Source organism: Moschus berezovskii, chromosome 16 (genome assembly GCF_049115385.1).
Source record: "Moschus berezovskii isolate FMDL1 chromosome 16, NW_MosBer_1.0, whole genome shotgun sequence".
NCBI classification, from domain to species: Eukaryota; Metazoa; Chordata; class Mammalia; order Artiodactyla; family Moschidae; genus Moschus; species Moschus berezovskii.
In genome coordinates, this window is record NC_142475.1 from 83,338,366 (window position 1) to 83,365,667 (window position 27,302).

A 27,302-nucleotide genomic window follows, 5' to 3' on the forward strand; every position below is an offset into this window, starting at 1 on the left:
CTTTAGCAGGCACAGGGCCTGGCCCAAAGGTGCAGCCCTGGAAGAGTGTGTTTGGCAGCAACCCTGAGCCATGGTTCTGGCCCCAGACCCTACTGGCCCCTCCCCTCCTCCCTGGCCTGATCTGTGACTCTGCCTCTCAAGTGCTCTGTACCCTGCTCTGTATGCCATCCCAAAGCCTGGGTCCCCCCCCCCCCCCCCCGGCCCGAGGAGGACTGGGCAAGTTTGCACAAGGGATTCATCAGGCCCAGGACACCAGCAGTGGTGGGGTGTTGCTATGAGAACCCCCAGACCCGAGGGAAGTCATGGAAGCACAGGGACACACGTTATATCACTTTACTCAAGATTTTTCCTGGGCAGCAGCAGCACTCCCCCTGCCCAGTCTGCCCCCAATTATACCCTTAGAGGACTGAAAATCTGGAGCATACAGTGGGTGTGCAGCTCTCACTGAGGTGCTGAGAGAAGGGATGGGTGATGGGTGCTCTGGAGGAGGAAGCCTGGGCCTGAGGTGATGTTGTTAGGGTGCTACACTGCTACCTCCATTATCAGATTCTTCATATTTCATCTAGCTTCCTCTGGACTTCCATGTCACCTCTTCAAGTCCTGTTCGTTTCCAGGGCTCTAGCTGAGAGATTCTTGTGTCTCCTAGCCCAGTTCAGTCATTGAGGTCTTTTTCTCCGCTTTTCCTCTACTGTCCCTTCCTTGCTTCCAGGACAAAGCTCAGCTCTTGGTTTGGCGTTCAAGGCTCCTCACGTCCTGACTACTCATCGCTGACCGCACAAACCCCACAGATCGGGCCCCGCCCTCCTAAACCACCACCTCAACTGTTGCCACCTTGGCGCATGCTCTCCGCCCGTAATGTCCCTGCTTTGTAGAGTGAACTCGGACCCTTCCTTAAAAGATCAGCGTAATCAGACGACCACCCTCCTGGTAAACTTGTGACTACTTGCGCTTCTCGCCCCACTTGCCGGCCGGCCGGCCATCACTGCCCCCGACCCACGCGGCGGTCCGCAGACTCCACAGTAGCTCTGGGCAAGCCCCGCCCCTGCGCGCCTCGGCCCCGCCCCCGCGCGGCGGCTTCCGGTCCTGGGGAGCGCGGGCCGGAAGTTTCGCGTTGCCATGGCAAGGGCCGGGTGCGGGCCCGCCCCCGCGGCGCCGGGAGGAGCGCTGGGCAGAAGGACCCGCGGACCGGCTCCGATCGCCTGCGAGGTGGCTGCTGGCGCGAGGCGGAAGGTGAGGCGCGGACTTCCGGAGCCTGCCGCGGGGAGACCGGGATCCCGGCGGGAGGCCGCCCAGGCTCGCTCGGCGCCGGTGCTGAGGGTAGGGAAGACTCCCGGAGTGGCGGCGGTGAAGGCCGGGCCGGGGCGCTGTTCGCGGCTGAGCTGAATGCGGGGTTGTTTTCAGTCGTGTAACCTGTTGGCCAGGTAGGCAGCACCGGAGTTACCTCCGTTTCAGCTGAGGACATTCGGGCCTGCAGAGAAGGTACTTAACAGGTTTCGTGTGTGCTTTGGAGCGAAGCCAGAGGAAAAACCTGAGCCTTTCTGGGCCAAATTCCTAAACTTCAAGGGGTTCTCGTGACCTCCTTGTGGGGATCCTGGGCTCCAGCCCACCGATGGGTGTCCGGGCTGGAATAGCCATCTCTGTGGCGAGCGCCGGCCCGCGCGGCTTCGGAGGCGCTCGGGCCTGGGCGGGAAGGTCCTCGCCGGCGAGGCCCCTCCCTGTCCTGCAGTGGAGGCTGAGGCGACTGTGGGGTTAGTTTCCGTGGGTGAGGAGGCGTTCCAGGTGTGGGGGAGTGGGAGCCAGGGCCGAGCTCTGGCTAGCCCTCCCCAGAGCTCTGGGCCTTCCTTTCCCTATCCTGTCCTTAGCTTGGGGGTGGAGTAGGGGGGGCCCGCACTGCTCTTCTCAGCCCTTCTGCTCCCCAAGATGCTCCCTGGCGATGCTGGGGGCTCTTCCTGGGAGAGCTGTGAAGGGCCTCTGTGCCCCTGACTGGCCTCCTGGCTTACTTCAGGGGCAGCGAGGGGAACCCTAGGTTGGAGAGAGTCGCCTTATGGGCGAATGGCTCCCTGACGGATCCTGGACCGCGCTGGCCCCGCCATCCTTGCCAGGGGGGCGTGTGGCACGCTGAGCAGCCAGCTCCCTGCCTGCCTCCGCTGTGCCAACGGCTTTTGCTCAGAACTGGGATGGAGCAGCATCAGCAGGTCTGTCTTTTCCTCCTTGTGGGCTCTCCGCGGACCTGCCCTGGCTTCATCCCTCACCTGCCTGGACTCTGCTCTCCTGGAAGGTTCCTGGGCTGGCAGGCGCCCAGCAAGAGGCCCTGGTACCTGTGTGCTCCTCGTTGGTGTCTGTGTTCTAGGGATCTCTGAATTTCACTGCGTGCAGCTTTGGAACTTCAGTCTCAGATGAGCTTGTGGCGACCCAGCACAGCACCTGCGCCCCACTCCAGAGAGTGCCCCACTCCAGTTAGCCAAAGCAAGATGTCTGGGTGGTAGTGTCTTCTCTCAGACTTCCTCCTCAGTTGCCCAGATCCTGGCTGTCCTGTCCATCTCTCGTACCAGCAGCCTGCACCTCCTTCTGGGATGGGAGCCTTTGCTCCTGGCCGCTCTTCTGGGCTCCAACTCAGCGCTTTGACTCCATCCTTCTTGCCAGTGATAGGTTTGACTCCACCCTTCTCACCACAGGCAGAATGATGGGTCTGAAATGCAGATCAGATCTGATCCTTGTCCCTCCTGAACATCCTTCCTCAGAGACTGCAGGACAACATGCCAGTTTTTGCACACTTGCCCCCACCTGCTTCCCCTGCCGTACTCCTGATCACCTTGCCGTGTGTGTCGGGTCTCCACCTTCTTGAACCCCTGCAGTAGTGGTGGAGGAGGCGGGGAGGGGAGAGAGTGAGCCTCCGCCTCCCTTTCCAAGCTCTGTGTCCTTAGAAACGGCCCTGCCAGCACATCAGACTGAGAAAAAAGGACAGAGGGACAGTCAAGTCTAATTCCACAGACACCTGGGATGGCGGGTTGGGGAGGAGGAGGCGTTCGCTGCCGGGCCCTGTGCTGGCCATGTGGTGAGCCCGACGGCAGACAGTGAGTCTGGGCTGCGTGCTTCCTGGGCGGCTGTGACAGACACAGATTGCCAGGACTGCCCAAGACCTTGGTCATTCTTTCATCTGACCACTGCTGTTGGGTGGGTTTTGTGTGGGTTGCTTTGTAAGGCTCACCCCCACCCACCCCCAGAATCACATCCTGTTTTGGAAGGAGGAGCAGGTGAGCCCTTGGAGCCTCTAGGACTCAGGTGAAGCTCCTGCAGACCCTTCGCACCATCCGGGAGGTCTGGATGGCCCTTCTGCGCTGGCAGGGCACGCGGCCAGCCTCACCGTGGTTACAGGCCTCCTACGTTTGCTCCGGGCTGCGCTCAGGGCATGTGGGCACTGCATGTGTCACCATCACAGGCTCTGCATCCCAGTGCTGAGCCCAGCCCTGGCACAGCTGCACTCACAGCTGAGTGACAGTTCATCCACCCAGTGGCTCAGTCCTGGGCTGGGCTTCACCTGCGTCCGCTTCTGTGCCGTCCCTCAGTGCCGGGAACCCATCAGCTCCTGCGGTCATGGGTACTTGCTACAGGTCAGGCCCGGGGCTCGGGGAAGAAAACAGTGACTAGTGCCAACAATGGAAGCGGGGTGAAGACATAGCAGAGTGATGGGTTGACCGCAGGGGACCTGAGGAGGCAACGTTTAAGCTGGGATATGAGCTGCAGGAAGGAAGGAGCTATGCTGAGATCTTGTGAAGAACTTTCCAGACAGAAGGTGCAGCTGACAGAAAGGGGCGCGACGATGAGGTGGCAGATCGGGGTCGGCAGAGCTTTTCTGTGAAGGGCCAGAGAGTCTGTGTTTCAGGCTTTGCAGGCCACGTGATCCCTATGGCAGCTATTCTGCTGTTTTGTGGAAGAGCAGCCACAGACAATATGCAAGTGAATGTGCTCTGTTTCCACAAAACTTTATTGACAGACCCTGAAACTTGAATTTCACATAATACTCACCAAATATTCTTTTTCTTTGATTTTTTTTGCCAATCATTAAAGTCAAAACCACTTTCAGCTCATGGGCCATACCAAAACAGACAGTGGGTCAGTTTGCCAGCCCCTGTGCCAGACACCAAAAAGTGCTGTGTCTTAGCTCATTGAATCCTCATAAGAACCTTATAAAGAAAGTACTATTATTCCATTTACAGATGAGGAAACTGATTTCCTTAGAGGTCAAGAAACTTGACCAGTGCCCTTAGCTCCTGGCACTTTAAACTCAGAGTGTGGTTCCTGAGCTCAGCTCCCAGCCTCTGTGGTATGGAGCCGAGGTCCCTGAGGTGCTGGAAGCAGGAAGCAGGCCAGGGCTGCTGGGTAGTGGAGAGAGGTATGGGAGGAGACAAGGCCACGAGGGGCCAGATCACTGGAGTTAGAGGCCAGGGGAAGACTTAGGTTGTATACTTTTATTTTTTTACATCCAACTTTATTGAGGTGTAGTTTACATATAATAAAAAGCACCTATATAAAATAATTTGTGGGTTTTGATAGATGTATGCTCCTTGTAAACGCCACCATAATCCAGACACAGAGCGTTTCCCTCACCCCTGAAAGTCCCTTTCCCTGTGCTCAGTCCACTGTCCTCCCTGCCCCAGGCAACCACTGATTGCTTTTGTGTTTATAGATTCATTGTCCCTGTTTTCTTTTCCTAGAATTTCACAAAAGTGGACGCATACAGGATGAACGTTTTTGTGTCTGACTTCCTATGTTTTGGAAATTCAGATTGCTGCATGTCTCCATAGTTCATTGCTGACGGTTTGGTATTCCATTATATAGGTACACTGTTTACACCATACACACACCTGTTGATGGACATTTCAGTTCTTTCCAGTTTTTGGCTATTGTGAATAAATCTGCTGTGAATATTCATGTTTACCAGTCTTTGTATAGACATACACTTTATGTCTCTTGGGTTGAGATGACAGAAATGATGGTTGAAGTGCGTACTTGTATTTCACTCTATACAAAAAGTGCCACAACTATTTTCTAAAATGGAAAGTCATACTATGTTCCCAGTTGTTCTGTGTCCTTTTGTCATTCTTTGGAAGTTTAGCTGTTCTTGTGAGTGTTGATGGCTTGGTATGTCTTGAGTTGTCATTTCCTAATGATGAATGGTGTTGCACACCTTTTCATATGCCTGCTCGGCCGTTTGTATATCTTATTTTGTGATGTGTCCAGATATTTTACCCATAAAAAATGGGTTGTCTCACCAAGCTTTAAGAATTCCTTATATGTTTAGGGTGCAAGTCCTTTGCCGGGTGCAAGTCCTTTGCCAGTTACAAGTATTGAAAAAATGTCCTCAGTCTGCGGCTTGGCTTTTAATTTTGTCACCAGTGTCTTAAACAGACAGATACTTATAATTTTGATGAAGTTCAGTTTGTCATTTTTTTCTTTATGGTTTCTGCTTTCTTTAATGGCCAGGAGGTCAGGGGTCATTGTTTTCCTTGGCTGTCTGGGCATTCCAACACGATTTTGAGAGGCCACCCTCTCCCCATTGTGTTATCTTAACTGCATTTCTGACAGTATGTGTGGATGGACTTCTGGATTCTCTATTCATTGATCTTATTGCTCATATCCTGCAGATTTGATTATCTTAGCTTTAAAATAAGTCTTGGGGTCAAATATAAGTAGTTTTCCAACTTGGATTTTTTTTCAAATCATTTTGGCTCTTCAAGCTATGATGTAGTTCTATGTAAATGTGAGAATTGGCTTGTCAGTTTCTCAAAAAGAGCTTCCTGGCATTTTGATTGGGATTGTACCGAAGCTAGGGATCTGTTAGGGGAAGAATTGACATTGTAAGAATGTAGAACATGGTACATATTTCTCCATTTATGTAGGTCTCTGTATTAATTATCTATTGTTGTATAAGAAATTACCCTTAAACATTATGACTTAAAGCAATGAATTTTTCTTCTCTCACAGCTTCTGTGGGTCAGGAATTGTACAGTCGCTTGGCTGGGTGGTTCAGGTTGCAGGTCTCCGCCAGGCGGCTCCCTGAGGGCCAGCCAGGCTCTTGGCCCCACCCTCCCGGCCGCTGGGCAGCCTCACCCCCAGGCCCGCGGTCCAGGAGAGAGCCCACAAGCGAGAGGCTGCACTGCCCTCCAGGACCTGGTCTGGAGCTGGTACCTCCTGGTTTCAGGCTTTGTTTCCGTTTGTTCCTTAGAAGTGATTAACTGAGCCCAAGTGAAGTGATTGATTAACTGCGTTCAAGCCGTATTGAGGGGAAGTAGACAGACCAGGCTCTGCCCTTAGCAGCCAGTGTCAGTGCCGGTTCTGTTTGGAGACACTCATTTTGCAAATGATATATTTAACAATTCACATTTTCCAATCCGTTACTAGTTCAGAAACAGATTTGATTTTTGCGCACTGTCCTTTGTATCCTGCAACCTTGCTAACTACATTCATTTGTTCAAGTAGCCCCATTATAGACTTCTAAGGATTTTCTGCAAATCTTTCTCCATGCCTCCTGCATCTAAGGAGTTGTCTTCCTTTCCGTCTGGATGCTTTTTATTTCATGCCTTAGTGCGCTGCCCGGGGGTTGCAGTGTTGAGTAAGGGTGGTAGGAGCTGATGCTCTTACCTTGTTCTCAGTCCCGAGCGTTTTACCAGATTGAGGGACTTTCCTTTTATTCCTAGTTTTCTAAGGTTTTTTTTTTAAATCATGAATGGGAAAAAAATAAGGAAAAACAAAAATCATGAGTGGATACTGAATTTTTCCAAGTCTTTTTCTGCTTCTATTGATTTGCTTGTTTATTTTAAATAGCAAACTATAGAGTTTCTTTGTGAGAAAGTTTTTAATTAGAATTTTAGTTCCTTTAATAGATATAGGGCTGTTCAGGTTTTCTATTTCTTCTTGACCCCATTTTGATAATTTGTTTCATTCAGATAATTTGCCCATTTATCTAAGTCAAACATGGCAGTTTTTTAAAATATATTTAAAGGGCCAAATAGTAAATATTTTAGGCTTTTCAGGCCATACGGCCTCTGTTGTGATTGCTCTGTTCTTTGCGTAACACACAACAGCCACAGACAATACATGAACAAATGACCATGGTTTTTTCTAATAAAACTTTATTTACAAAAGAGATGGTAAGTGATTTGGTCCATAGGCTGTGGTTTGTTGATCCCTGACTTAAGTTGTTAAGTTTACAAAGATCATAAATTGTTCAAAATGTTCCCATTTAGTTGTCTGTAGGATCTGTAATCCAGGCCTATGCCCCAACCAGTAACGCTGAAGAAGCCGAAGTTAATCGGTTCTATGAAGACCTACAAGACCTTTTAGAACTAACACCCAAAAAAGATGTCCTTTTCATTATAGGGGACTGGAATGCAAAAGTAGGAAGTCAAGAAACACCTGGAGTAACTGGCAAATTTGGCCTTGGAGCACGGAATGAAGCAGGGCAAAGGCTAATAGAGTTTTGTCAAGAGAATGCACTATCATAGCAAACACCCTCTTCCAACAACACAAGAGAAGACTCTACACATGGACATCACCAGATGGTCAACACCGAAATCAGATTGATTATATTCTTTGCAGCCAAAGATGGAGAAGCTGTATACAGTTAGCGAAAACAAGACCAGGAGCTGACTGTGGCTCAGATCACGAGCTCCTTATTGCCAAATTCAGACTTAAATTGTAGAAAGTAGGGAAAACCACTCGACCATTCAGATATGACCTCAATCAAATCCCTTATGATTATACAGTGGAAGTGAGAAATAGATTTAAGGGACTAGATCTGATTGATAGAGTGCCTGATGAACTCTGGACGGAGGTTCGTGACATTGTACAGGAGACAGGGACCAAGACCATCCCCATGGAAAAGAAATGCAGAAGAGCAAAATGGCTGTCTGAGGAGGCCTTACAAATAGCTGTGAAAAGAAGAGAGGCGAAAAGCAAAGGAGAAAAGGAAAGATATAAGCATCTGAATGCAGAGTTCCAAAGAATAGCAAGGAGAGATAAGAAAGACTTCATCAGTGATCAGTGCAAAGAAATAGAGGAAAACAACAGAATAGGAAAAACAAGAGACCTCTTCAAGAAAATTAGAGATTCCAAAGGAACATTTCATGCAAAGATGGGCTCGATAAAGGACAGAAATGGTATGGACCTAACAGAGGGAGAAGATATTAAGAAGTGGCAGGAATACACAGAAGAACTGTACAAAAAAGATCTTCACGACCAAGATAGTCACGATAACATGATCACTGACTTAGAGCCAGACATCTTGGAATGTGAAGTCAAGTGGGCCTTAGAAAGCATCACTACTAACAAAGCTAGTGGAGGTGATGGAATTCCAGTTGAGCTATTTCAAGTCTTGAAAGATGATGCTGTGAAAGTGCTGCACTCAATATGCCAGCAGATTTGGAAAACTCAGCAGTGGCCACAGGACTGGAAGAGGTCAGTCTTCATTCCAATCCCAAAGAAAGGCAATGCCAAAGAATGCTCAAACTACTGCACAATTGCACTCATCTCACACGCTAGTAAAGTCATGCTCAAAATTCTCCAAGCCAGGCTTCAGCAGTATGTAAACCGTGAACTCCCAGATGTTCAAGCAGGTTTTAGAAAAGGCAGAGGCACCAGGGATCAAATTGCCAACATCCGCTGGATCATGGAGAAAGCAAGAGAGTTTCAGAAAAACATCTATTTCTGCTTCATTGACTATGCCAAAGCCTTTGACTGTGTCGATCACAATAAACTGGAACATTCTGAAAGAGATGGGAATCCCAGACCACCTGACCTGCCTCTTGAGAAACCTGTATGCAGGTCAAGAAGCAACAGTTAGAACTGGACATGGAACAACAGACTGGTTCCAAATAGGAAAAGGTGTACGTCAAGGTTGTATATTGTCACCTTGCTTATTTAACTTATATGCAGAGTACATCATGAGGAACGCTGGGCTGGAAGAAGCACAAGCTGGAATCAAGATTGCTGGGAGAAATATCAATAACCTCAGATATGCAGATGACACCACCCTTATGGCAGAAAGTGAAGAGGAACTCAAAAGCCTCTTGATGAACGTGAAAGATGAGAGTGAAAAGGTTGGCTTGAAGCTCAACATTCAGAAGACAAAGATCATGGCATCTGGTCCCATCACTTCATGGGAAATAGATGGAAAAACAGTGGAAACAGTGTCAGACTTTATTTTTTGGGGCTCCAAAATCACTGCAGATGCTGATTGCAGCCATGAAATTAAAAGGCGCTTGCTCCTTGGAAGGAAAGTTATGACCAACCTTGATAGTATATTAAAAAGCAGAGACATTACTTTGCCAACCAAGGTCCGTCTAGTCAAGGCAATGGTTTTTCCCGTGGTCATGTATGGATGTGAGAGTTGGTCTGTAAAGAAGGCTGATCGCCGAAGAATCGATGCTTTTGAACTGTGGTGTTGTAGAAGACTCTTGAGAGTCCCTTGTACTGCAAGGAGATCCAACCAGTCCATTCTAAAGGAGATCAATCCTGAATGTTCATTGGAAGGACTGATGCTAAAGCTGAAACTGCAATACTTTGGCCCCCTCATGCGACGAGTTGACTCACTGGAAAAGACTCTGATGCTGGGAAAGGTTGGGGGCGGGAGGAGACGGGGACGACAGAGAATGAGATGGCTGGATGGCATCACCGACTCTGTGGACATGAGTTTGAGTGAACTCCGGGAGCTGGTGATGGACAGGGAGGCCTGGTGTGCTGTGATTCATGGGGTCGCGGAGAATCGGACACGACTGAGCGACTGAACTGAACTGAACTGAGGATCTGTGGTGATAGCCTGTATTTCTTTTACGATTTTGGTCATTTTTGTCTGCATTTCTTGATCAGTTTAGTAAGAGTCTTATTGATTTTATCAGTATTTTCAAAGGAACAACTCTTAGTTTCAGTATTCTCTTTTTGTCTGTTTTCTTTCTCTTTTTTTTTTTTTGGTCCACAAGGCATGCGGGATCTTAGTTCCTTGACCACGGTTGAATCTGTGGCCTCTGCAATGGAAGCATGGTGTCCCAACCATTGGACCGCCAGGGAATTCCCCATTTTCTGTTTCATTATTTTTAGTTCTTTTTATTAATTCTCTTCACTTACTTTGGATTGAATTTTCTCCTTTTTTTCTAGCTTCTTACTAAGTTGGAAGCTTTGGTCATTGATTTGACCATCCTTGTCATTTATGCATTCAGAATTAAAATTTTCTTCTAAACCCTGCTTTGTTTTATTTATTTATTTTTGGTTGCTCTGGGTCTTTATTGCTGAGTGGGGGCTATTTTCTAGTTGTGGTGTGTGGGCTTCAGGAGTTGCAGCTTGAGGGTTCTAGAGCACAGGCTCAGTATTCATGGCTTACAGGCTTACTTGCCTCCTGGCATGTGGGATCTTCCCGGACTAGGGACCAAACCTGTGTCCTCTGCATAGGCAGGTGGATTCTTTACCAGGTGGATTCTTCCACTAAGGAAGTGCTAAACCCTACTTTAAATGCATCTGCTGTATTTGATGTGTTTTCATTTTCATTCAGTTCAAAGTGTCTTCTACTTTCCATTTTGATTCCTTCATTAGCCTGTAGGTTATTTAGAAGTATGATTTAAAGTTTCCAAATATTTGGGAATTTTTCCAGATATTTTTATGGTACTGAGTTCTAGATTAATTCCGTTGTGGTCCGTGAACATTCTCTATATGCTTTCATTCCATGTAAACTCACTGAATCTTGTGTTGCATTCCAGCACATGGTCTGTTTACTTGAATAATACATTAGCAGTGTTGTGCAGCTATCATCACTCTCAATTTCCAGAACTTTTTAATGACCTGAAACAGAAACTCTGTCCATTGAACACTATTTCCTTACACCACCTGCCCCAGCCCCTGCTTTCTATGTCTGAATTTACCTATTATATAAAAGGAAATCATACATGTGTCCTTTTATTTGATACATTTCTGACATGTGCCAGGATTTCATTCCTTTGTATGGCTAAATATTCCATTGTGTATGTATATGTACCACATCTTATTTCCTCATCTGTCCATTGGCATTGGGCAGTGCTTTGTAACAATTGTGAACAGTTTTTCTGTGAACATTGGTGTGCAAATAGCTGAGTCCCAGCCTCCAGTTCTTCTGTTTATACTCCCGGAAGTGGAACACATCTTTGGTTTCACACTGCATGGTCGGCAGAACGACGTTTTACTCTACACACGAGTGCACTGCCCTGTGGCGCAGAAGCTGGAGACATGTCAGTCTTTCTGTCTGCAGAACCAGACACTGTGCTCCGGCTGTCCCCTTACGGGACCTCTAGATGAGCAGTCAGGCTTACAGGGTTGGGCAGTGTCGTGTGTTTCCTGTCTGCTGGAGAGTCTCTGGCCTCAGGCCGCTCCAGACACCTCTCCCTGTGCAGTGGCCTGTCTCACTCCAGCCCATGCCCGCGGGGCTCCCACCATTTTTCCCTCTCACATCAGGCACCTGTAAACCGATCCTCAGCTCTCCCAGGTTCACGGGGACACGTGTGTGCTCCCGTGGGCATCCAGAGCCCATGCACCTCTTCTTCTCAGGCCAAGCGTACAGTCAGAGAGCAGACCCAGCGTCCCAACGCTGCCCTCTCCAAAGCCCACTTCCGGTATTCTGGTTTGGACACTGCTGAACTGACAGGCCTTCGTTTCCAGACCGCACGGGAATCATGAGGCTGGCATGGCTGTGGGCAGCGGGGCGTTGAGCCTGGAGCCTGGCCACTGGGAAGATGTGGTGCTCAGGCCTCTGGAAGCCATCCTTTCTCCTCTTAGCTAAGAGAGGGCTGGGCTTTTCCCCCTCTGTTATGTGTGGCTTGTGGGATCTTAGTTCCCCAACCAGGGATGGCACCCAGGCCCTCGGCAGTGAGAGTGTCCAGGGCTGGTGTCTGTCCTCGGTTCTCAGAGACTCTTTTGACATGCAGATGCCTCCAGTTGCCTAACTTCTTTCATTTGGCCATCTAGACTTCTCAACACCTTGCTGTGAGTTGGTCTTTAGATTTACTTAGGGGCTGGGTGGCTGACGAAAGGCAATGGAGGAGGGAGCTTTGGGGCTCCCCTGGTTTCTGGTGAGGGACCCTTCCAGATTCTCCAGCCCCCACAACACTGCTGCTGATCTTGCAGTCCCTTTCTCACATGGTTCAATTGGCGTCCAGTGCATGCTCTGGCCCCGGGCCAAGGTGGCTGCCAGCATCACGTGTACACGTGTGCCAGCATCCTGGGTTCATCGTCCCTCAGAGGATGGAGGCTGGGCAGCTGTAGCTAAGCCAAAGGAAATGTCATGTTTGTAGGTCACAGCTTTGAAAGGACTTCACTTTTCTGTGGTTCTGCTGAGGGGAGTCTGAGAAAGAACTCAGATCTCACGGGTGGGTCAGAAGGGTAGCTGAGGCAAGAAGGTGAGCAGGACTGTGTGCCCCCAGCAAGAAAGAGGGCTGGGGAGCCAGAGAGGAGACACATTACAAAGCCACAGCGGGTAGGATGTTGTAGGGACCGGTGGGCGGAGTCAGAAGTCTTGATGGGCTCACATGTATGTTGTTGTTATGGATCATTTAGTCGTGTCTGACTCTTTGCGACCCTGTGAACTGCAGTATGCCAGGCTTCCCTGTCCTTTACTATCTCCCAGAGTTTGCTCAAATTCATGTCCGTTGAATCACATGTATGTGTAGGAACTTAATTTATTACCAAGGTGGCACTGCAGAACAACATGGAGAGAAGCGACTTTTAAATAATGGTGCTGGGACAATTGGATATAAATACAGAACAAAAAGGGGCTCCCTGGCGGCTCAGATGGTAAAGAATCTGCCTGCAATGCAGGAGACCTGAGTTCAATCCCTGAGTCAGGAAGATCCCCTGGAGAAGGGAAGGGCAGCCCACTCCAGTATTCTTGCTGGAGAACCCCACAGACAGAGGAGCCTGGCGGGCTACAGCCCATGGGGTTGCAAAGAGTCAGACACGATGGAGTGACTAATACTTTATCACTTTTATGGAACAAAAGTGAAATTGGAGCCTGTCCTAGTATATACTGATGTCCAACAAATTGCCCCCAAATACAGCGCTTCTCTCCCACATCTGCAGGCTTGACTGGGGGGAAGGATCTGCTTCCAGGTGGCTGGCTTCCCCAAGAGTGAGTAGCCTGGAGGAGAGCAGGGGTGCAGTCAGGGCACCTTTCACATTCTGACCATGGGCATTGCGCAAGTGCGGAAGTGCCACCACCCACACTTAAGTTGGGGGGCCTAGGTCTACCTTTTGAAGGGAGGAGTGTCACTTACTTTGCAGGTATATTTTACAACTCCACAGATTCCCTTCTTCACACCAGATAAAAACATTAGCTCCAGGTGGACTGCAGACCTAAATGTGAAACAGACTGGCCTCCTTTTAGAAGATAATATAGGAGACTTGTCTTCAGAAAGATATCTCATCTCATTGATACTCAGACAACTGCAAACTGACCACTGCGCGAAGAGTGACAAAAAGAATAAAATCAACTGGATTGTCTCTCCATCGCTGTTGGCAGTAGAAGCTGGTCCAGCTTTGGAGAGCAGTGGTAGTGTCTGCTGACTCATGTCATAGCCTGTGGTTGGCGGCTGCACACCGGAGTCAGTGGACAAGGTGTTCACAGGCCCACACCCATCAGAGTGTGCCCTGGGCTGTGCACGCAGGCTCCTAGTGGGCTGTTACTCAGTCAAAGGCAGAAAGCCTGGAGCTACACACTTTGGAGTGGGTGGATCTCACACAGTGGGGGTGAGGCAGCCCAGAGCATGGGGCATGGCTCTGTCTGGAACTCGGGCCTGTCAGCACCAGATTGAGCTCAGGAGGGGTGTGGGGGGTGTTGGCGTGAAGAAAAGTGAGGTGGTGGTCACTATATGCAGGAGTGTAGGAGGACTCTGAGCTGCTTGGCGCCATCCTGATGGGGTGGAGCTCACAGCGGTTTGCATCTCCATGTTTAGTGCATTGTGATTTTTGTGTTTTCAGGACTTGTATTACTGATTTAAAACAGCCAGTTATTTTATCAGGGAAATGGATTTATTTCAGAGGAGCAAACAACTGCAAATCAGGACCTGTAGCCCATGGGGAACCACAGGCAAGCGCAGAGGATAAAGGAGAGGAAACTTACAGAGGAGAAGGGGAGTGTGAGGGGCTGTTATGAACGGAGAGCCCTTTGGAGGAAACTGAGTGTGGCGGCTTCTCACTGGCTGCACTGTTCGATACCCTGTGGGAGGCTGTGTGCAAAAACCCATCCCAGGCACAGGGACCCCTGTCCCTGCAGGCCCGACAGTGGGCGGCTGGACTGGGAGCGGGTCCAGCCCAGGATTCGATGGGCTGGCCGAGCCGCACGGACCTCACGGGGCCAGCAGGGCTTTAGAACTGTTTCAGGCAAGGGGTAACTGGGTTGAGGCTTGTGTTTTCAATGCCCCGGGGCTGAGTGTGGAGAGAGGGACCCCTGACTAGGCGCAGGGCAGCAGACAGCAGCCCGTGAAGTGCAGGCCCAGAGGGGCTGGGGCAGGAGCGGGCTGGAGGGAGCGGCCTGGGCTGTGCCCTGGCTTCACCTTCAGGGTGGTCACCACCCCTCCTGGAGGGGAGGGCCGGCCATGCCCTGCGCCTGCCTGCACCTGCCCACCTGCCCCCCAGTCCTCAGAGCCGCCAGGTGTCTTTCTCTGTGCCTCTGTGCCCACACTTCACTTGGCCTGGGTGCTCCTTCCTTCCTGCAGGTGGGCACTGGGTGGCTGTGTGGGTCGCCCCGCCCGCCCCTCGGAGGTCCATCTGGGAGGAGCGGCGGCCGTGGCACGGTGGGTGGTGGTTGTGGGTGAAGGGGCAGGCGCGGGGGGGCGCTGGCCCCCGCGGCCCGGCTCCGCTGCGGTGTCCGTCACCGTGTGCTCGCTGGCCTCCAGCCTGTCTCCTCCGCAGGACAGAACGCTGCAGTCGTGCCGAGGCCTGTCTCGTTCATCGAGGGGGCTGTGCTTCCAGCGTCAGGCCCTCGTGGTCCCGGCCTCGCCTGTGGCGTGTGGACGCACAGCGCGGGCCGGGTGTGAAGGCGAGCGAGGCCCGGCCCGCCGCGTTCGGTGAGACCCTCCGTGCTGTCGTGGGTGCTGTCGTAACTGGGTGCCTGTCTCTGGACTCCCTTCTGCTCCCTCGCTCTGCTTCTCTAAGTGCTTTATGTCGTCCTTTTTTACAGTTTTACTGCCAAGTCTTGCCCTTTGGCGTTCCCTGTTAAATGGAGACTTAGTTTGAGTTTCAAATAGAACTAGTGGGATTTTAACTGGGGTTGCGCTGAGTCTTGGGTGAATTTGGGGAGAAACAGCATTGTTATGGTTCAGAGTCTTTGGACCCCTATGTGTGCTCTGTCCCTTTTGGTTGTTTTCTTGTGAACTTTGCGAAGTTTCAGTGGTCTTCCGTGTGGGGGTCTTGCACATCTTTTGTTAGATTTATTCATACACATTGACGCTTGGACATAAATAGCGTCGTTACAGTTCTATCTTCTAACTGTTGCTGGCATTTACAAACATAACTTATTGCTGTACATTAGCCTCGTATCTGTCACTATTGCTGTGTTCTCATATTCTCATAGTTTTTTAGGACTTTGCAGGTTTTTATTGTACACAATATGTCATTCTCAAATATTGAGTTTTTTCCTACCCTTCCTGTCCTTTTATATACGTGTGTGTGTGTGTCTGTTTTGGCCACAGCATCTGGCTTGTGGGATCTTAGTTCCGCAACCAGTGATTGAACCTGGGCCCCGTGAGTGAAAGCACCGAGTCCTAACCACTGGACCGTCAGGGACATCCCTCACCCTGCCTATTCTTACTGCTTTTATTGCTTTTTCTTGCCCTGTTGCATTGGCTAGAACCTTCAATACAGTATGAATAGAGCTAGTGGTAGCAAGCATCCTTGTCTCCTCCAGTAGGATTTGTTGTTTCTTGAAGTATGTTGAGATCATCACTCTGCTGATAGGAAGGGGCTGGAGCAGAGAGCTGGTGCTGGGAGCCCAGGTCCTGGGTCCTCCCCAGGGTGCTGGAGAGCCCTGAGGTTGGGGGGGCATCGAGGCCCGGGAAGGCCCCATGGTGGGCTCCGTGGTTGCTAGCTTTTTCACGAAGGTGGATGTCCTCTTCTCATGGCTTCTGTCTTGTCAGGAAACATGTCAGCAGCTGAATTGGAGGATGAGGAAGAAGGGAGTGGGAGGCTTTGGGGCTGTCAGGTCTAAGTGTGGTCTTCAGTCAGCAGCTTGACTGGTATGTTCCGACTCGAAGCCATTGTGTTGGGCCAGGCAGGACTTTCTCACAAGCTCAGGGCCTGGGAGGCTAAACTCGAAGCTGCTGTTTGAGGACAAGACAGGCTGGGGCTCTGGGATGCTGCCATCAGGAGTGAGCTGGGAGAGGGTGGCGGCAGAGAACCTGGCAGTGGAACTGAAGTGCCGGTGCGGGGTTGGGGGAGTTCCTGGAGGTGATGGGGTCCAGGGTACCACTGAGGCCGAGGATGAGGTCATCACCGAGGGGCAGGGGCTGAAGGGTGGTCCAGGGGGATATTGAGACCTCCAGGAATTTGGACCTGACATGGCGATGGGGCACAATGCCCATGGCAAGGGCTGGGGTAGGTGGGTGGTGCAGCCAATGGATGTGTCAGCCAGGACTCAGGGGCTTGCAGGCTGCAGCAGGAACAGGGGGTGGCACTTCCAGGCCTGGGGGCAAGGTGGGGAGAGAAAAAACAGCCCCCAGAGAAGGCTGGCGGGAAGGGGGAGAGCAAAAACTGAGCTGTGCCTGACTCTGAGGTGTCGTCAGGGCGGGGAGTGGGGCTGCTTCTCTCCTGCAGCCTGCGTGCTGCCTGCCTCGCGTGCCGGGAGAGGCTCTAGGGTGGCAGGGCCCTGCCTTGGGACTGTGGCCAAGTCACGTGAGCAGACCACCTGTGTGCCAGGCAGGCTGCCTGCAGCGCGGCACCTTGGCTGAGCAGGTCGAAGGCTCTCTACACTTCAGTAGGCACTCAGTCGGTACATTCTCCTGGCTGATGCCCTCATTCTTTGTGATCCAGCCATGGATGCTGTCCACGAGTGGGCAGGGGTCTCTCTGCACTGGCGTGTCCTGCTTCCAGCTTGCCTGTACTGATGGGGTATAGGCCCGGTGTTTCCAGTGGAATCCATGCTCTGTTTCTGTGCGCAGCCATCGTAACTGATGTGAGGACCACTTTGTCCTGTTTACAGCAAGTGTTTTTACCCAGTTGACCATCTGTCTTTTGATTTTATAGGCTTTGTTTTCACAGTGCGGACATTAAAAAAATCTAGCAGGATGGGATTTGTTAATTTCCCTTTTGGTTTCTGGGTTTTGTGTCAAGCTAGAAAGGCCCACCCCTTACTGGGGTCACACAGATGGTCTGGGCCTCCTGCAGTTGTCCCTCCGCACGGCTGTGTCTGCAGTGCGTGCTGCCCCATATGCCCCCTGCAGACTGCTCCCCAGCCCTGCGCAGCTCCCCCGTCTGTGCCTCTGCAGACCCCTCTTCTGGACCCTCTTTCAGGGGCGTCTGTGGCCCTGCTCACCTTGGATGCTCCCCGTCCCAGTTCTCAGCCTCCCTCCTCGGTCTGCCCATTGTTGGCCCTCCTCCCGGGACGCACCCCCACCCCCACCCATGGTGTCAGGCAGGCGTGTGGTCCCCGCGTGTCTCCTGCCGGGGCCCTCCACTCCCTGGATCCGATCACACCTCTCATGCATCTGGAAGCCTCTGTGGCTCCCACAGCCTGTTGGGCCTGTTCGGTCCCCACCCCACCCCCCAGGCCAACCGGATACCTGACAGCCTTGCTCACTCCTGCCCTCCCTAGACAGAGCACTTAGCATTGTTTAGAGGAGATCTGCCTTCGCGCAGCTCAGAAGCCAAACAGCAGGAATGGCCCCAAGCTCTCGGTTGCCCAAGGCGCCCGCAGCCCCCACCCCGTCCTGTGGCTGATTCAGCTTTACAGGCAAGTTCACAGAGAAGCTGTGTCTCACGTACAGCTTGTGAGTCCCTGGTTCTTCGCTGAACACTGTTTCTTAGTGACCTTTTCATGGTGGTTTATAGATAGCTCCCTCATACACCCCTCAAGGCCTCAAGTCCTGACCCTGAGGTAGACAAGGACGGCTTGAGAGCTGCTGCGGCGGCAGACCTGACACGCGTGCCGCGGGTCTACCTTCTGGAACCTTCCAGAGCATGCCTGCTGGGGGCTGCCCTGCACGTGTGTTGTGATGATGGCACCCTTGGCAGCACCCCCAGATCACGGAAGGCAAGCAGGCCTTCCGTGCTTTCCAGGCCAGCATGCGCGCCCCTGCCCACTGTCCAGCCACTTGACCCGGCCCCTGCCTTCAGCTGCTCATGGCTCTGCATCCTGTCCCCACGCAGCCAGTGCCACCTGCACCCTCCAGGGCCCGCCAGGTGGACCCATCATGGGGCCAGTACAGGGCCTGGGCACCATGCCGTCCTCCTCCTCGCAGAGCCCAGCCTGTGCCTGCACCGAGGCCCGCGCCCCTCTCCCCACCCAGGGCCCCCCAGAGTTGTGTGGCCAGTCAAGGGTTAGGAGTGGGCCCTGCCTTGGGGCCTCGGCCCCTTCCCCGAGCGGCACTGACTCGAGGCCTCCCTCCGGGTTCCGGCTCTTGGCCGCGGGGACAGACCCGGCCAGTACACAGTGGGTGGGGACGAGCGGCGCCCCCTGGCAGACTCGTGCCCTCGGCAGCTGGCCATGAGGCAGGGATTGGCGGCGTCCCAGGTGAGCTGAGCGGGACCTGGGAGGCCAGAGCCGGGGTGGGGTTGGGAAGTCCTGTCTCCCAGTCCCTGCCTGCGACGGGCGGGGTCGGCTCTGTCTCAGGGTTTTGGCCACAGAGCCCTGGCCCCACAGCCTCCCCTGCTGAGGGCGCGGCTTTGTGTGACTCTGCAGGTGGCGCCCCACGCCTCACCCTTCCCAGAGCGAGGAGCACATCTGCCCCACAGTCCGCTCTTGTAGACAAAGCCACAGGGACCAGCCCCAGCAGCCAGGATGTGAAGCCCCAGAACCTGCGGGAAGGTGGGCACCCTCCCGCCACACTGGCCCCCTCTGTGCAGGTCACGCTCCCACAGGCCCTGCCCCACCCCCCCAGGTCCCGGCCGCCCTGGCATTGGGCTCTTGCTGTGACCCTGATTCTCACACAGATGCTGGGCTTGGGCATGAGGCAGCATGGGGGAGTCTCAGCAGGGCCCTAGGGTTTAGGCCTGGCCTCAGTTTCCCAGGTGGAGGGTGGAGACGCTGGAGCAGGGTGGCTGCAGGTGTGGAGAGGCCCCTGAGGCACTCAGGCTAGGCATGGGTCTGTCCACCCTGAGGGCCCAGGGCCACTCCCGACAGACTCTGCGGCCTCCCGGGGTGCTGGCTCACAGGAGGGGGGCAGTCTCCGTGGTCCTTCCAGAAAGCTCCTCCCACCTCGTCCCACACCCCAGGCGTGGAGCTGAGTACTGGAAAAATCTCCAAGATTATCTCTGTTTGACATTCCAGGGAGGCTTGGGGCAGGATTTGTGGACTGAGGCTGCAGCTGCCCTGCTCAGGCCCCCTCAGCCTGGGTGTGGTGAGGTGGTCAGTTGCTGGGACTCTGCCGAGCTGTGCTGGCCTCTGTGGCTCAGTCAGGGGTGAGTCTTCGGCTCCAGGGGGCTGTTCCTGGATTGTGGCTGGGGGAGGTGGCAGAGGGGGCAGAGGCTGGGTGGGGGAGTGGGCAGAGAGCTTAGACTCAGCCTGGGTGGGCTGAGCACCGTGCTGCCCTCCACGGAGACACTCCCAGGATGGATGCCCACTGTTCCAGGTCCCTGGAAGCCAATGCGTCACCTTTCTCTCAGGGGAGGCAGTCCAGAGGCCCAAGGTCACACGGAGACTGCCCTCAGGCAGCTTCTTGCAAGGAGCACTGCTGAAGGAACCCAGAGGAGACCTGGGGATTCTGGCAGGTGGGCACCCAGAGTGGGGGTGAGTACCTGGCTCCAGCGCGCATGCCTTGCGAGGGTGTAGGGGCCACAGGGAGCAGGTCTCTGTCGAGCCCCCGCCCTTTCAGCCCCCCTGGGCAGTTGCGGTGGGGCGGGGGCGAGGCCCAGGCAGAAGCAGGCAACCTCGCTCCTTCCTTGTGGTCTCGTGAGGCAGGCTCTTCAGGCTGGCTTCCGTGGCAGGCCCTGAGGCCGACTCCAGAGAGATGCATGTCCCACATGTGGGCAGGAGGGGGTGCCCAGTCCCTCCAGGGGAGTGTGAGGGACCTGTGAGTGGCCAGCAGGGAGGCAGAAAAGCCCTGCCACACCTGGGTCTGGCCGGGGCCTCGTGGGTGGGGAGCAGGCAGAGTCAGGATACAGGGCACTGGGAGACCCAGGCAGGCAGTCTGGGCAGCTCCTGTGCCGGCCCTGCAGTTGGCAGAGCTGGCCAGCAGGGGGTGGGCTGCCCGGAGCAGGGGTGCCACCTGGAGAGTTCTTTCTGGGCCTCTCTGGTCCCCCATCCTGTCCCCAGGAAGCCTCTGAGGCCAGGCTCGCAGAGAGGATAGTGGAGTGCCAGCCAAGTCCAAGGCCAGGCAGACCCGTGAAGCGAGGCTCTGGGTACACTGGGGGGCCCCAGGCTGGAGAGGCCTGACCTGGTCCAGGACAGTTTCCTTCCAGAAGGAATGGGTACTCACTAGTACAAGTCTGGTCAAAGGAAGGCTGGTCAGTCTCTAGATGGCTATGAGGTCTATCCGAATGGGAAGGGGGACTCCCGATGGGCAGGCTGAGCTGCATGGGGCGCCTTCTAGGTGGAGACTGGCCATGGTCTCCTGAGCAGTGTCCTGAGACCGTGCCCAGTGACCACACTAGGTGTGCTGGGCAGGACAGTCCATGGTGGGGACCGTGGGGCTGTGCCACAGCCCAGGTGCTTGCCCGGCTGTCTGTCCTGACAGCTCCCCAGTCAGGCAGGCCACTGCGCCCACTTTCACACAAGCAAGGCTTGCATGCAGCCCAGGACAGCTGAGGGGGCATTGAGTGGCCTGAACTAGAAAGTCTGGCAAGGAAGAGGCCCGGACTCGGGCCGTGAGCAGCTCCTGGCCAGGACAGGCCGTGCCCTCCACCCTCTGCAGCTGAGGAGCGGGGTGGCCTGGGAGCCCTCAGGAGTCTGTCAGAGCTACAGGAGAAAGTGAGCTTGCCTAGCCCAGACCGAGGGCACACAGGTCAAGGGCCGATGTGGGGCCTTGAGGGGCCGCCTGGCCGGAGGCCTGCTGTGAGCGGGCATGCTGTCCGCCTGCTCTTTTCTCTGAGGTGCAGAGAAACGCTGAGTGCGGGGCCAGAATGCGGGCTGCACAAGGTTCTCTGTGGGCAGGGCGGGGCTCTGGGGGGGGCCAGCCTGTCCCTGTCCAGTCCTGACGGCTTCCTGCTTCCTCCTCTCAGGCCGGCGGGAGGGAGTACCTGCGTGTGCAGCTTGGCTACTGGCTACTCCAAAGGGGCCCCTTCCTGAAGACACAGTTATCGGGCCCTGGGTGCCCTGCCTACCTAGACAGCATCAGCCCCGGGTGCCAGGGGCCAGGACCCCCGGACTCTGGACATACACCTGCCCAGCCCTCCCTCCTGCTGCACCTCCTCTTAGCACTGACCCCCGGAAGGCTGGGGGTCCCGGGGGGCAGTTGGGGGAGGAAGGCCCAGCCATGGCTGCCCCTGGACCCTACCTGGTCTCCTAAGACTGGAAGGCAAGGGTTCTCTGGGCTCCTGAGGGCGTGTGCCGTGCCCCTGTGTGAGGAGCAGGGACCTGCAGCCTGGCCCTCCGGGTGACCAGCTTCAGGCCCTGGACTGACACGGGTCAGGCTCCGCCGCTTCCCGCAGGGTGTTCTCCTGACCCCGCACGGGAGGGAGGCCCTGCCCATCGAGCAGCCAAGGTGCCCAGGCCCCGGGAGGCGGGCTGCAGGTGCCCTCCCACGCCACCTTTCTGCCAGGGGCCCACGGCCCTCACACCTGCCCGGGCCTGGTGACAGTGTGGGGCCTCCTGACCCAGCCTTGCCAGGCACAGAGGCCACGAACCTTGGGAGGGGATGCCCCCGAGGGTGCCAGTCCAGCCGGCTGCCCGCCCCCTCAGGCCCAGCCTGGCCCCCGCACTGCCCCAGCTGGTGCCCCCCGCAGCCCCTGTGGCAAGCAGCCCCTGCCATGGCCGAGCACCTGGAACTGCTGGCAGAGATGCCCATGGTGGGCAGGATGAGCACACAGGAGCGGCTCAAGCACGCCCAGCAGCGACGGGCGCAGCAGGTGAAGCTGTGGGCCCAGGCTGAGAAGGCGGCACAGGGCCGGAGGGGCAGTGGGCGGCCGCAGAAGCGGGTGCTCTTCCCGCCCAGCGTCACCCTCCTTGAGGCGGCTGCCCGCAACGACCTGGAAGAAGGTGAGCGTAGCTGAAGCCCGGGCCTGCTTGGCTGGCAGCCCTGTCTCCGCTCCTCACTCAGGCCTCAGGAGCTGCAGCCTCCCAGTGGGAGCCCAGGGCAGCCTGCAGAGGGCTCTGCTGGGCTGGGGGCCGAGGCGGGGCGGGGTGGGAGCTGCTGTCTTTGCCTCTGGCCAGGGTGCTTGAAGTTGCCCACGATGCCTGCCTGCCTGGGTTCTGAGCCCTTGCCTCCCCAAAGGACACACGCCCCCCTGGCAGATTAGACCTGGGGTGCAGGGCTGCCCAGCAGGCCCCCCTCAGCGCTCACCCTCAGCTCTGCCTCTGACTTCTTTCTTCCCCATTGGAGCCTTCCTGGAGGACAGGGTGGGCAGGACCGCCTTCCTGCCGCTGCCCTGTGCCCCTCTCAGCCCCTCTGCCCTCCCAGGGAGGCTCCCAAGGGCTCTTTCTGTCTCCCTCCAGGGAGGGGCCTCTGCTGTGGCAGCTCGGGTTCAGAGGGCAAGGAGGGACAGGGTGTGCCCGGAGCAGGGAAAGGGGGCTGGGCACGGCGGCCATGGGTCAGCCAGCAAGTGGGAGCTGCAGGGCAGGGGTGCAGCTGGGGAGGGCCGGGCCTGGGTACCCTGGGCCTTCAGTCTTGGCCACCAAGGTGCGGGGTTGGGGGGCGGTGCGGTGCGCTGCAAGCACCAGGGGAGGGGTGTGTGTGAGTGAGTGTGTAAGGCTGGGGGAACATGGGACTTGACCAAGGGGTGTCTGAGGGTGCGTGCTGGCCCCCAAAGCTGGGGGGCCCTTTCTGGGAGGAGTCGGAAGGCTCGAGGGCCCTAACTGGGAAGGCATTCTGAGGCTGAGGCTGAGGCAGGGGGCTGCTGTCTGTCTATACCCTGCCTGGGGGTCCGGCCCCGAGCCCTCGGCCTGGACTTTGGGGTCCCTCCTGCCTTCCCTGTGCTCCTCTGCTGTCCTGGCTACAGCACAGCATGCAACCCAGGTGCCCTGGGCAGGGGCCTGAGCAGGACACACGGGCCTGCGGCCAACTTCTGCTCCTGAGCCCTGACCGCCTGTCGTCCCCTCAGTCCGCCAGTTCCTCGAGAGCGGGGTCAGCCCTGACCTGGCCAATGAGGACGGCCTCACGGCCCTGCATCAGGTCAGCCCCGCTGGTAGTGGGAGGGGAGGCCAGGGCTGCAGTGGGGGCTCAGACACTCAGGCTGCGCGCTCCGCAGAGCTGCATCGACGACCTCCAGGAGATGGTGCAGCAGCTCCTGGAGGCGGGGGCCCGGGTCAACGCCCGCGACAGCGAGTGCTGGACGCCGTTGCACGCCGCGGCCACCTGTGGCCACCTGCACCTGGTGGAGCTGCTCATTGCTCGGTAGGGCCCGCTGGGAGCGTGGATGGCCGGAGTGGGCATCTCTCTCAGGCCGGGGCAGGCAGGACCTTCCCTGCAGGGGGCAGCTCATGTGGAGACAGCCTAGGCTTCTCCCCTGGATCTCCGTCTCCACTTGCCCTGGCATGCCCTGCCTGCACCCTGGTGCGCACAGCTGGGGCCTGGCAGAGGCCACGGTGCTGCCTCCACAGGGAACCGGCACCCCACAGGGCAGCGTGGCCCTCCGCCCATGGGAGCTCCCTGAGGTCAGGCTTTGACCTCCCGCTCTGGTTGCCTGACCTTCCCAGGGTCTGCACAGAAATGCCACTCTGGTCAGAGTCACACGGGCGGAATCAGCTAGGGGATACCTGGACACCGGCAGGGCCGTTAACGGGGAGGGCAGGGCGGGGCTGGGCTCCTAAACACCTGCCTTGGTGAATGGGGAGGGTGGTCAGCTTCGCCAGGATCCAGGAGCCCCCCTCGGCTGGTGGTGGGTGTGCGGGTAGATGACCGTCCCCCCACTCACACACAGATGCCTGGGCGTGGGGAGGGGTGGGTGTGCAGCCCCAGCCCCACTCCACTCGTCTCCACAGAGGACTCCCTGCTCTCTGCAGAGTACCTGGGGCACCCAGAATCCTGGCACCCCTTGGGGCAGGTGGACCCACTGGACACATTCACAGGAGCTAGGGGCTGGGAGCTCAGACCGCCTGACAGTCCAGCAGCCCAAGGACAGATGCAGGGGCATCCGGCAGGGCTGCCCCTCAGCTCAGCAGAGGCCTGGGCCCCTCGGACACAGCCCCACAGTGTGCAGCCCGAGGCGGGCGCCTCCCTCCCGGCACAGGGGCCCCGTGACCGTCACCCTGTCCGTCCTCTCCAGTGGTGCTGACCTCCTAGCAGTCAACACGGACGGGAACATGCCCTACGACCTGTGTGAGGATGAGCAGACACTGGACTGTCTGGAGACGGCCATGGCCAGCCGCGGTGAGTGCATCCCTTACCCCCTGCCTGCTGCGGGGGAGGCTGTGCTGGGAGAGCGAGCCCTGAGTGCCCCACCCGGCAGGCATCACCCAGGACAGCATCGAGCAGGCCCGGGCCCTGCCGGAGCTGCACATGCTGGAAGACATCCGGAACCTGCTGCAGGCGGGGGCCGACCTCGACGCCCCCCGGGACCATGGGGCCACGCTGGTGAGGACACAGCACCGGACCGGGCTGGGGAGGGTGCTCCCGACAAGCGGAGGAGGGCGCTCCCCCAAGCCGAGCTGGGACTCAGGTGCGGGCGGTGTGCCTGCAGCTACACATCGCTGCGGCCAATGGGTTCAGCGAAGCGGCCGCCCTGCTGCTGGAGCACCAGGCCAGCCTTAGCGCCAAGGACCGCGACGGCTGGGAGCCGTTGCACGCGGCGGCCTACTGGGGCCAGGTGAGCGCCCGCGGGTGGTGGGGCTGATGAGCCCGCAGCCTTCGCAGGCCTCAGCAGCCCCGTCGCTCTGGCCCACAGGTGCGCCTAGTGGAGCTGCTCGCGGCACACGGGGCCGACCTGAACAGCAAGTCCCTGATGGACGAGACGCCTCTCGGTGAGCGGGGGGGGGGGCCGCGCCCTCGCGGTGTAGGGGGCGCGTGGCGGGGCCCCTGACCCTCTGGCTCCTCCGCAGACGTGTGCGGGGACGAGGAGGTGCGTGCCAAGCTGCTGGAGCTGAAGCACTACGCCCTCCTGCGCGCCCAGGGCCGCCAGCGCTCCCTGCTGCACCGCCGCACCTCCAGCACCGGCAGCCATGGGTGAGTGCCCTCCCCCCTCCTCAGGCCCCCGCGGCCCCGCCCCATGGGCTGGGCCCAGGGCTTTGTCCCCGCTGCGGTCAGCTGGCAGCCCAGGGTGCCAGCCGGGGCAGTCCACAGGGAAGGCGAAGTCCTCCCCCACCCTCTCCTTGTGCCCCCAGGAAGGTGGTGAGGCGGGTGAGCCTGACCCAGCGCACCAGCCTGTACCGCAGGGAGCATGCCCAGGAGGCCATCGTGTGGCAGCAGCCCCCGCCTGCCAGCCCCAAGCCGTCGGAAGAGGATGAGGACCGCCAGACTGATGCAGAGCTCCAGCCGCCGCCCCTGGAGGTGAGCCCGGTTCACCCCCACACCCTGGTGGGGCCAGTGACCCTGGCCTTAAACACAAGAGCCACATGCTCGAGGCTCAGCCCCGCCCCCACCCTTGTTTCTGCTCCTGGACCACTGTGCTGCCTGGGGCCCTGGGCCAGAGGGCGCCTGCTGATGGCCTCCGGGCTGTGCTCCCCCAACAGGAGGAGGACCCCGAGGAGGCCAGGCCGCACAATGGCCGAGTGGGGGGCCCCCCGGGACGGCACCTGTACTCCAAGCGGCTGGACCGGAGCGTCTCCTACCAGCTGAGCACCCTGGAGAGCACCTCCCCCAACACGCTGGTGCGCGCCAAGGCCCATCACACCCTGGCAGAGCTCAAGCGCCAGCGGGCCGCTGCCAAGCTGCAACAACCCCCGGCTGAGGGGCCCGAGGCCGCTGAGGCTGGCCTCCCTGTGGACACTGAGACCCCCCAGCTGGAGAGTGGCTGTGGGGCGAGTGGAGACCCGCCCCTGCTCAAACTCACAGCCCCCTCAGAGGAGGCCCCCATGGAGAAGAGTTCGTGCTGCCTGCTCATGTGAGGAGCTGGCGGCTGGGGTGGTGAAGGTCCCACTTTCCAGCCCCGCGCCCCTGCTCTGTGTGCCCCGTGCGTGTCCTGGGCTAGGCTGCCAGCCTCCTTGAGGAACAGACCTGGGGCAGAAGCTGTACCTGGGAGGTACCTGGCTGCATAGACCTAGTGTTCTGTGACTCTTGATAAAGGGCTATTCTGCCACTGCCTTGTTGTGTGTCTTAGCTGGGCCTCTGTTGCCAGCAGGGAGCAGCTGGGTTGCTGGGCCTGGGTGCGCCTGCCCCTTGAGCACCCGAGGCCCATAGAGCACGCTGGGGCTCGCTCTGGGTGCCCAGCCCCGCGTGGGTGTGGGGCACATGCCCGTCAGGCAAGAAGCCTGGGCCTTCAGCACCCTGCCTCCCAGGCTCCTTGAGGCCCCTCTGTCATACTTTGCTTTCTTGAGTGGAAGAAGTAGCTTCGGAAGGACACTCCTTGGGGGGCCAGGGCTGAGGGTGTCCCCGTTAGAGGGCAAGGACCCTGGCTTAGAAGAGGAGAGGGTATTTCCCATAAGGCTCTTGGCCAGAGCCAGCAGGGTAAAGCAGTTCAAGGCTCATGTCAGAAGCCTCCGTGTTAGGGGTTGGTTCCCCGTTCCTGGCATGCAGCCCCGGAGCCCTGGCTGCCAGCTTCCGCTTGGGCTGGCAAACAGTCTCTGAGCTGGCCAGGCATGATGCATTGGGGTGACAGGGCCGCTTAGGGGCCTCACTTGGGAGGGCTGGGGCCCTGCCAGCTTGTCTGTCCCTGGCAGGTTGCTTGGCCTGGCCACGCATGCTGGGTGCCATGGGCTGGGGTCACCCTCTCTGCTGGACACTTTCTTACCTGGTCAGCCCAGGTTCCGCGGGCCCACCCTTCCCTGAGCATGAATGGTTGGAGGGGTGTCCCCAGCAGAGCGGGGGGTGGGGGGAGAGGCTGCTGGT

The 27,302-nt window shown here is 56.7% G+C and overlaps 1 protein-coding gene across 3 annotated transcripts; it reads left to right on the forward strand.

Moving 5' to 3' along the window:
- Window positions 1–1,116: 1,116 nt before the first annotated feature.
- On the forward strand, window positions 1,117–27,225 carry PPP1R16A (protein phosphatase 1 regulatory subunit 16A). 3 transcript variants are annotated; one of them, XM_088844547.1, is made up of 13 exons: window positions 1,117–1,230; window positions 19,496–19,626; window positions 19,831–19,954; window positions 21,385–22,360; window positions 23,422–23,492; window positions 23,569–23,714; window positions 24,586–24,689; window positions 24,769–24,893; window positions 25,000–25,125; window positions 25,204–25,279; window positions 25,358–25,481; window positions 25,640–25,805; window positions 25,988–27,225. In XM_088844547.1, exons 4-13 carry the CDS (start codon window positions 22,132–22,134, stop codon window positions 26,360–26,362), a joined length of 1,542 nt encoding a protein of 513 aa, XP_088700673.1. In that variant the 5' UTR covers window positions 1,117–1,230; window positions 19,496–19,626; window positions 19,831–19,954; window positions 21,385–22,131; the 3' UTR covers window positions 26,363–27,225. The 3 variants fall into 3 exon arrangements, with proteins under 3 accessions (XP_088700673.1, XP_088700672.1, XP_055288242.2); XM_088844546.1 differs by having other exon boundaries at window positions 19,831–19,935; XM_055432267.2 differs by lacking the exons at window positions 1,117–1,230; window positions 19,496–19,626 and having other exon boundaries at window positions 19,796–19,935.
- The last annotated feature ends 77 nt before the right edge of the window (window positions 27,226–27,302 follow it).